Source organism: Syngnathus acus, chromosome 2 (genome assembly GCF_901709675.1).
Source record: "Syngnathus acus chromosome 2, fSynAcu1.2, whole genome shotgun sequence".
NCBI lineage: Eukaryota > Metazoa > Chordata > Actinopteri > Syngnathiformes > Syngnathidae > Syngnathus > Syngnathus acus.
In genome coordinates, this window is record NC_051088.1 from 11,216,561 (window position 1) to 11,227,072 (window position 10,512).

Sequence of the window (10,512 nt, forward strand, 5' to 3'; positions counted from 1 at the left end):
GCCAGACAAAGCACAGCTCATCAGCCCCTTATGATGATAAAAATGAATGGATCACGTTTTCCCTCGCCCGGACGCGGGTCACCGGGGCCCCCCTCTGGAGCCAGGCCTGGAGGCGGGGCTCGAAGGCGAGCGTCTGGTGGCCGGGCCTTCGCCCATGGGGCCCGGCCGGGCTCAGCCCGAAAAGGAAACGTGGGTCCCCCTTCCCATGGGCTCACCACCTGTGGGAGGGGCCAAAGGGGTCGGGTGCATTGCAAGCTGGGCGGCGGCCAAAGGCAGGGACCTTGGCGGTCTGATCCCCGGCTGCAGAAGCTGGCTCTTGGGACATGGAATGTCACCTCTCTGGCTGGAAAGGAGCCCGAGCTGGTGTGCGAGGCAGAAAAGTTCCGACTAGATATAGTCGGACTTGCCTCCACGCACAGTTTGGGTTCCGGTACAAGCCCTCTCGAGAGGGGCTGGACTCTCTTCCACTCTGGAGTTGCCCACGCCGCTCAGCATGTTTATTTTCAGAGTCAAGGTTTTTTTTTTTTTTCAAATACGAGTTTTGTTTTTGCAAGTACAAAACTTTTGACCCCAATCTACCTCCATAGTTTACCCACAAGACACAGTTCTGAAGTTTGGCATTCAAATCTTGGCTGTACAACATTGATAACAACAGTAATCTGAAAGATACCCATCAGTTGTGAAAATTTGCATAAAAACCCTCTGGTAGCAGAGGAACTATTGTTACTATTTCATAATGGTGAGCTCTAATTGTTAACCTGTACCTGCATCAAATTCAAGAGCTATGCCTATACAAAAACATCATAATATCATGTGTTGTGGTAGATCTCATGGCTCAGCTTGAGAAAACAGGTGAGCCGTGATGAACATAAACCGTTGAATTTTGCTGCTTAACTCCTATTCCACAAACGCAATGTTAATCTGATTACCGTGGAGGAAAATTTGGGGATTGACTTCCACTTCAAGTAAATAAATACCGAAGTTAATGCTGACTTTTTAACCCTACATTTTTTGATACAGCTCCTGTATTCAGTCTCATAGATAGTAGGCCTCAGCCTTATGGGTGAAACGTACCTACATTTTCCAAATAATGGATGTTGTATGATAACGATGCTTAAAGCGATAATTGAAGATAAAGTACCCTTTTTTTTTTACAATCCTTTCTTCTTTCCGTGTTTGTCCACAGGTTGCTGCTACACAGAAGGGCTGCATCTCTGGGAAGACCTCTTGTCCTTTCTGTCCATTCGTCTTTCAGTCAGTCCTCCAAGTCTCGGGTGTCAGACGGCCCGATGGGGAAGAGCATGTCGCTCTCCAGGGAGAGGTTGCTCCCCAGACCGGTCATGTGACCACGCAGCATGAAATGCGTCCTCCTCTGCAGGATCCTCTGCTGCTCCTGCTTGAGCTCCATGTAGGAGCGTGAGAAGGTGTGGAAGATGGAGGTGACGGGGAAGGCCATGAGGAGGATGCCACTCAGGATGCTGCTCAGGGCCACCACCTGACCTGGGATGCTGCGGGGCACCATGTCACCGTAGCCCACCGTCGTCATGGTGATGACCGCCCACCAGTAGGTGGCGGGGATGCTGGTGAACTCCTGCGTAGCGGCCATTTCGTTCTCAATCAGGTAGAGCAGCGGCGAGTAGAGGGCGATGGCCACACACAGGAAGAGCAGGAGCAGACCAAACTCGCGTGTGCAGCGGCGGGCGGTCAGCCCCAGAGTCTGCAGACCCAGCGAATGGCGAGCCAGTCGCATCACATAGAGGATGCGCAAAGCTCGTAGAACGCGCAGCACCAGGCCCACCTTGTCCAGGTAGCTGCTGCCCGAGCCCGGGCGCCTCTCGCCCTCGGAGGTGGTGTCCATCAGCAGTGTAATGTAGTAGGGCAAGATGGCCAACACGTCAATGAGGTTGAGGGGGTGTCGCAGGAAGGTCAGCTTGGAGCGGTCCTGGATGAAACGCAGGGAGAACTCCAGGGAGAACCAGGCCACACACACCGTCTCCACAATAAAGACGTTGTAGCACATCCGGGAGCATGTGCCCTGATCAAAGATAAAGGCAACAACATTTGTTTAGTAACCACTAGGGGGAGATACTGCATTATGGGGCTTCAGCTAGTCTTAAAGGACATGTTCTGAACTAGCCATCGTTTGAAACCCTAATTTTCAAATGAAACACCACTTTGAAACCCTAAACCTAGTTTGAAACCTTTAACATAGTTTTAAACCCTTCTATGAAACCCAAAACCTATTTTAAACCCTCACTTTTAAACCTGATCAAAAAAATGACTTTAGTTTAATTACCCAACAATCCTAACTCTAACACCGAACACCTAAATCCTAACCCGAAGCTTTGACAACTCAGCCCTAACCCCTAACCCTAAACCTATTTTAAGCCGCACCCTCGCCCCAAACCTAATCCCTACCCATCGAGTTTTAAAGTCTTCTATGACACCCAAATTCCCGTTTAAAACCCTACCTCAGAACCCTGACCCTGGTTTATAAAGCTGATACATACACAATGAGCCCTAACCCCCTATTATTAACCCTATTCCTAAAACGAACCCCTAATTCTAACGCTAACCATATACCCTAATTCTTAAGCCCCAACCCTAACGCCATAACCCCCTAACCCTAACCCTTTATAACCTCAGTTTGGAGCGCTACTTCAAAGCCTTTACCTCAGTTTAAAGCCCTACTTTGAAACGCTAACCCTAGTTTAAAATCCAACTTTGAATTTCTAATCCTAGTTTGAAACTCTCTTTAAAACCCTAACCTATTTTAAAAGCCGACAGTGAAACCCAAATCATAGTCTAAAACCCTACTTTGAAACCCTAAACCTAGTTTGAAACCCTTTGTCGAAAACCTTATTGTGTTCATCATTGGTGGGGGGTTTTTCTCACCAAGGATGTGAACCTTGTCAGGGGAATAAAGCCACGTACAACTAGCGTGTAGCTCTTACAGGATGTAAGCGTACCCTTCAAGTGAATTTTTGGATGCTACTCACCGCTTCCTCCTCCTGCCTCAGGGCAGGCATGGTGCTTATGGAGAGGTTGACAGCAGTGATGGTGACAAACAACACCGATAAACAAGCAAAGATCTTCCCGGGGAGTCCAGAGTGAGGTCTCTCCACCATGTCCCTCAACTTGGTCATGAAGGAATTCAAGCAGGACTCTGCAGGACGCCCCCTGCTGTCTGAATCTGAAAGATCCTGCAGCAGTTCTTCCTCCTCTACAGCCCGCTCCATTGCCTCAAACTCTTCCAGACGTTGTAGAAGGCGTCGGCGACAGCACCACTCCAGGCTCTCCTCCGGGACCCCCCAGTACAGCAGCTCCTCCCGGAAGGATAGGGCACACATCTCCCTGAGCGAGCGAAGCTTGCCCGCCCTCAGGAAGGTCAGGATGGTCCGGAAGGCGCATGGATTGCGGTCAAAGAAGAACTCGTTGTGCGTGACGTCGTAGTCATCGCAAATACCCATGATCTCATCGAAGCTGCTGCACAGGTGCAGCTGGCCTAAACGGGACAACGGAAAGTCCTCCAGAGTGGTCCAAGGCAACTGGTAGCGCATGCCACCCACATTGATAATGGCGTGGACTTTGCGGGTGTTTGACAGCGACGCGGGTTCTCGTCCGGGGGCAAGCTCGGGGGCAGGCTGCGCCCTCTTGTAGAAGGCTCCCTTGCGGGCCTCCTGCTCCTGCAAGGGTGGAGGGTTGAAGGAGGTATCGGAGGCGCAGCTCAAGGCGCTGTAGTCGTAGTCGGAGCCGTCGCCTGTCAGCAGGGTCATGTTTACTGGCCTGCTCGCATGCCTGAGCCTCCGCTTCTTCCCCTGCAGTCGCCTGTGAAAGGACATCAGTGAACTCTATCAAAATTGTAAAAAGTGTTTACCAAAACAAATAGTTGCATTCACTGTAGTTGACATGAAACGTGATTTTTAGGGGATCAAGTTTGTTTCAGAATGTTCTTGCAAGAAAAGACAAAGAAGAATGTTCAGTGCTACTTCAAGGACCGCTGCCTGAGCAAATGAAATTAATTCCAGTCATTGAATTGGATGTCAGCAATTAAAATGTCAGCGCTTGCATCTGCTAATAGCAACAATTGTGCTGTTCCGGAAGGATGTGTGGGCTTCTAAAAGTGAAATGTGAGGAAGTGAATGCTTATTAGACACCTGCACTGTCACACTCAGGGAAATGTTCCACCTGCAGAAATCCTCCATCGTAGCCATGGGGAGCTTTTAAAATCTACATGTCAAAATGCACATTTTGTAAAGGAGTCAAAAAGCATGAAAGAAAAAAAAAAAGTTAATATTGCCGGATTTATTTGACAGTGGCCTGATAGTATTTAGTTTTGCTTTTACCGTACATATACATATAAATATCCTTTGTGTCAGGTCATCAAGCAACTAAGCAGAGTGAGTGATGATGAAACCAATGCGACCAGACTTGCGAGGGAAACTCATCACCGGTCATTAGTCACGGGCCTTCAGTGGAAAGGTCTGACGACGTCACGGCCGGTTAAAAAGCAAGACTAACAATATAAGCTGAAAGATCCCGTGGCATTTTCCTCGCTCGGAATACATGAGGCCAGAGTTGTGGCGGCAGAACTCGTGGTTTCTTCACCTTGGACCTTATGAACCAACTCTTATTCTTCAACATGAAAAGCCTTTACATCAACAAAAATAATCATGTCGACCAAGTTGTGTTGGTGCAGCAGAGGTTATCAATACACCCACAGAGCTCCACCGGTATGGATGTGCACGGGCCTACGCCACTCTCCAGCTGCATTAAATCATACTTAACCCCTCCAGGCTATTTGATTCCTCACTTTAACCGACTGTACTTTTGCCTCTCCGCACTTACTGGAGCATTTTTTTGCGTGCGTATTTTGAAAGCCTCCTCTTGCCAGAAAAATACTGAATGTGCTAGCATGCGATGAAAGGCAACAAGGGCGACGAAGGCTGTTCCCTCTACCAGATCGGCGGTGGTCTGGCCTCTCCGTGTGCCAGTGTGATCACAAGCAGGCCTCGGGGCATGTTCTCCAGATTGCCTGGTGACTCACTGGCTTGCGTTGTGCTTCTCTTTACACCACCTCGACCGGGAAAGAACATTTTTATTTAGGAGAACTGCTAAACCTGAGCAATTTTAAAACATGTCTTTAACGAATCTAAAATATTGTGTATATTTAGGAACATATCACTAGGGGAAGGTGAGGGAACACTTCCTGCATCGGCAGACTTATCAGTCACTAGATGGTCTTACATGTCAATCATTGTAGCTCAGTGTGTGTGAATCATCATTGTGCTAACCTAATGTGTAATTACGAACATTTTCATTCAGAATGTGACATTACATACAATTTCTTAATATGTGTCCATAAATAGTAATAGAGTTAATAGAGATTAATGGCTAAGTGAAGCCATGAACATGGAAGATTTTTTCCAAATCGTCTGAAAGCCAAGGATTTGCATTTTGCTCACTTGAGCAACAATAAGTCTCACAGCCTTGTTATTTTTGCTATGTCTTCTTTTGGTATGTCATCTGAAACTGGAACATTGTCCATCCCTAAATGACCATTACAACCACATCAAACCTCTTTAATCCACTTCCTGTTAACAGCACACTGTCCTCTAATGGACTCTAAGAGGATGTTGCTTCGAGAAAGTTGCCCAAAGCCGAGAGCTGACCTCCGGATTTCTCACTGGCTCTGAATCATGTTCAATTTGGAGACAGCTCCATATACCACTTTGTGTTGAAAATCTCACTTCTAGACCAATGTCTATGTGTCTATTGTGTTATGAAGCTAAAAAGTTGTCATTGACTTCAAGGAGCAAAGTGACTCTCTAAGACTGTGGTCCGCCACAATGTGCATCCACCCATGTTTGTGCAGCATCAGGAACTATGCAATAATGATGATGATGATGCGTACTGGCTACAGTGGCTGCATTTACCGCACATATAAACTAAACGAGCCACAAGAGGAGGCACACCCACCCAAACAATTGAGTAGAGCTTTCCAATTTTTAGTCATATAAGGCACAAAGATTTAAATTAAATCTCACAGCATGCCACCAAACTAAATTTTGTGATCATCTCGTCTCAATGTGAAATCTGGGTCTATTGAATTAAACACAGGGCTATTTTTCTATTGTATGAATGGCAACAAGATAGTCAGTCTTGTAAAATTACTACCTCGATTGCTGTTATGTTTCAGGACTTCTGTTTTAGCAATAAATAAATGTAGGTCATATTTATATCGCGATTGAAATTAGAAATTAGGGCTCTCGAGTCAGACTAGAAACACCAAATTTAGGACTTGCGACTTATTTGGTTAAAAGCTATGTATGCAAGACCTGTCTTAACTTTAACTTGGTAATCAATGGACTGGTTCTAACATTGACCTGAACTGCATGACTTGACAAGTCGTTTTATTTAAAGTTTGAAATCTACATTTTTAACATAATGTGCCGTGTTTTTTTAAATAACGTTTCTTTACGTCAATGGTGACAAGAGAGTAACAAACGACTGTGTAGTCAAAATTCTCGGGTCATCATATAGGCGGAGTCAATAATCTCAGTGTGCTCTGTAAATTCTCGAAGCAATCCATGTAGTCTAAAAAACATTCACACAGTTCAACTCCTCCTCATCAACGATTGAGCTGGTGTGACATCAAGCTCGCGCTCTCTGTCTCTCCATAAATCCATCAGTGCTCACAATCCATCTTGCGATTCCCCTTTTCCCGCCGAGCTGCAATCATGCGACCTAACGGCTGTCGGGTGTGACAACAATCACTTTTCTACAGGCGCTACCTGAAGCATTGAGTCAGACCAGACAGTGCATCATTGCCAATACACCTTTTAAAGGTCTGTATATGCACAGTTGTTACATCAGTGGGATGGGGGCACTCACCCGTAAAATAGAAAGCTAGGAAGACAAAAAAAAAAAAGACACCAGTCAAACACAAGGCATATTTAGACAGACAACCATTCACAATTATTTTCACACCCATGTCACTGAACGGGAAGTGTTCCCACATTGCACAAAAGACAGACGTGACTCTCAGTGACCCTGTGAAGGGTACTCCAGTCAATATTTGTTGGTCACCCATATTTGTTAACCGACCCACCCCGTCATATACGGATAAAACGTGAGATACATTTCATGGTAGCCCAGTTGTGTATTTCACATTTGCATAAAGATGATACAGTCTTTACAAAAGCTCCAAATCGAATGCGGTTGATGCTCACTGATGCATAATGGTGCACCACTGTTACTTTGTCAATCTGTGACTTCCTCTAATGCAGTGGTCTATTACTCATGGCCTGGGGGCAATTTGCAGCCCGTAGGATTATTTTGCAGCCCGTTCCTTAATGTTGGTGGGGCCCCATGCTGTTGCCATGCCGTTTCCCCTTTTTTTAAAGTCAACCCCAGGTGGGATGAAAAGACATCCTGTCACTCAGTCGCAGTCATGTCCTTTTCAAAACCTGCTGTGAAGAGAAAGGTTGGCGACGAGACCAGATCATTTAAAAAAATGAAAACGGAGCTCCCTATTTTCATAGGCAGGTGCTCGTGTGCGCGGCGTAAAAATGGATGCATTTTTATGCCAGGGCCAGTCTATTAAGTCGTCCAGCTGGACAAGCCAAGAGGATTTGCTAATACACGCCCTCGGCATACCTGTCAATGTAGTGACAGAGGGTTGACTAGAATTTAGGCTAACTACAAGCAGGTCTAATTTGTGGCGCAGGTGGTGTAACCCGATTTTGGTGGATTTGGTGGATTTGATGGAATGCCCATTCCACAGCGGTCAACTTTACATCATCCATAAAGGGAAATCTCCTTGTGGCACCTTTTAAATTACTTTGCACACGCAGATCTCCTGCACCTACATGTCACGTAGACTGCTTGCCTGTTTGAGATCAATTTCAGAGGAATTAAGGGATCATCTTCCATTGGATGGCAAGTCTACTCTATGTTCCCTCCGACAACGGCGCACTAGCGGAGGGGAATCAGACAGTTACTATTAGTAGTTAAAACTAGAACAAGTCATTAGTTGGTCTCATTATAGCCATAATTACCTGCAGGAGGGAGAGCAAATGATCTATTGCATGTCATCCATCTTGGCTTCCAACTTTGAAAGACGTGTTGGGGGTGGAGGACGCATCATATTATATTCCTCTCTGGTGTGACAATACAAATAAATCCCCAGAGTGCTTCTCAGACTTAAAAATCCTGCCCATGCTCTGACTGGGTGACCCTATCACATCAACTGAAATTATCTTTACTCAACACAATGAAACATTGTCATGTTTGTATTCAGCTGCTTTGACTGTTGCATTTTAAGACCTATAAATAGATGATTTTAGAATGAAGTGTCATTTTAAGAACTTAACGAAAGCCTTTGTTTTGTAGAGTCAAAAAAGACTGCGGTCATATTGTCTCATTAAAAATTAAATTCCACAAAATTCCCTCTCGTCAAATACTGTTGAACATGATTGTTTGTTTGCTTCAAGGCTTTTTGGCTCTGCTTTATGACACTAATTCTAAAAGGCAGCCTCAAGTAGGTCCACATCAGGAAGAACATTAGAAAAGAAGACTATCCACAGGAAATGACGTTATACCATATTTTCCGGACTATAAGGCGCACCGGACTATAAGCCGCACCTTCAATGAATTTTAAAACTTTGACCTTATATAAGGCGTACCGGACTATAAGGCGCACTATTAATGCATCATGTCAGATTTTTAATCCAAATCAAATCATTTCTCCATTTATCTTTTTTATTTCAACTTCAGACGCAACAAATTACTTTATAATCACAAAATAATGATCCATAGTCTTTTTGATTCATGATTCATAGTCTTCAGCGAGCCACTTATGATTGATTTCATGACACAATGCTTCGGGCCAGTTTAAATTTAGGAATTTGGTCCATATATAAATCGCACGGACGGACTATAAGGCGCACTGTCGGCTTTTGAGAAGATTTGAGGTTTTTAGGTGCGCCTTATAGTCCGGAAAATACGGTAAGCAGACACAAGCATTAGGACTCATCCTCATATGATCTGAGTTAATTAAAGTACGCTGTATTTATTAATAGCAGTGACTTTATTTGGCTGCAATTTTCTCCAAAAATCTTTTCGTTTTGAAAGTTGTTGACCAACAAACTGTGTGGAATTAGAGGTTATACTGCAGTACAAACTCAATAAAGCCTTTCTGACATTGTCAAATTACAGCAATACATAATACTAAACAAGTAAAGAAAGAGAACAAGCATTTAAAACTTCATTCATTCAGGAAAAAGGTCGAGCATCACGTCGTGAGATGAGATGCGGGTTAGTGTGTTACCATGGTGTGTGCGCGCCGCATCCAGTATGCAAATGGCTGTCATGTGTAAAGGGCATGCCAGATGCCACTGTCACTTTTGTGTCTCAAAACGGCTTCATTGACCCGAGAGGAGCAGGCGGGCGACAAAAAGTCAAATGCTATCAACTTTTGGCTGCAAGAGCAAACTATGAGACACAAGGATATGAGGTTTAGAGTAAAGACCAATGCAACCCCAACACAAAGATGGAAAAAGAAAAATACTCACTGTGATCTTGATTCCAAGCAGATCTTTTCCGGGGTAAAAATGTGAAGAGGTGAAAGAGGAAAGATGTTCAACAGCAGCTTGGCTGCTGATGATAAGCAACAGGCTCCCGTCCTCTCTAGCCAACCCCTTTCAGCTCCCTACTCTCGCTCACATTCTCTCTCCCTATCTCGAGCGCTGACATCACAATTGGGATGGGCTGTTCAAAATCGAAATCCATGGCAACCGCCTTCTCAAGAGCGGGGCTCTTTCCGCCCCACCTTTTAAATAAGAATAATCACGCGCTCTTGATTGTAGTTTTGGACTAAAGGTTCGTGGTGCTACCAGGAGGGAACCAGTTTCGACGCACTGAGGGGTCAAATTTACTTCTTTGTTCCCAATGATTTTTGTGATTTCTGGATTGATGGGAAGAAAACACACATGACAAGCGAGTCAGAAGCCAAACGTGGCAACATCTATGATTTGTACCGGCTATTGTAAAATTAACAAGTTTGATTTGTGTGACACAACTAAGGGAAATAATTTGCAGGTTTATGAATCCATGCTGAGGCAACGTGGTGGATGAGTGGTTAGCACATTGGCGTTACAGTTCAGCGCTTGTAGGTTTGAGTCATGATGATGGCCATCCTTTGTGGAGTTTTTTGTCTGCCCAATGCTTGTGTGGGTTTTCTGGCTTTCTCCTGAATTCCAAAAACATTGAGGGTTTCAAGTTGTCCTTAAGTGTAGATGTGCTGGCAACCAATCCAGGGTGATTCCGTAATGGAACGCAACTTAGATTGCATATTTAGTTAGATAGTTATATTAGTTAATTGGACTATCAACATTTTATTACTTTTAGGCTTGCATTTTTAAATGCAAAGACATTTAGCTCTGAGCCTCACATATCACTCTCGGTTTCCGAATGGCATACGGGTTTTCCATAGAGCAGTGTGTGTGCGTG

At 44.9% G+C, this 10,512-nt stretch overlaps 1 protein-coding gene across 1 annotated transcript; it reads right to left on the minus strand.

The window, feature by feature from the left end:
- Window positions 1-515: 515 nt before the first annotated feature.
- On the minus strand, window positions 516-9,705 carry kcng1 (potassium voltage-gated channel, subfamily G, member 1). Its single transcript, XM_037273684.1, has 3 exons — window positions 9,576-9,705; window positions 3,000-3,828; window positions 516-2,035 (listed from the first exon to the last, which is right to left on the minus strand). Exons 2-3 carry the CDS (start codon window positions 3,774-3,776, stop codon window positions 1,256-1,258), a joined length of 1,557 nt encoding a protein of 518 aa, XP_037129579.1. The 5' UTR covers window positions 3,777-3,828; window positions 9,576-9,705; the 3' UTR covers window positions 516-1,255.
- Between the last annotated feature and the right edge of the window lie 807 nt (window positions 9,706-10,512).

Bases quoted from the DNA above. Each gene is read 5' to 3' on its own strand.
- kcng1 (XM_037273684.1), bottom strand. From the start codon at position 3,776: ATGACCCTGCTGACAGGCGACGGCTCCGACTACGACTACAGCGCCTTG. The intron at 2,036-2,999 runs GTGAGTAGCATC...ATCTTTGATCAG, and splicing joins TGAGGCAGGAGGAGGAAGCG to GGCACATGCTCCCGGATGTG.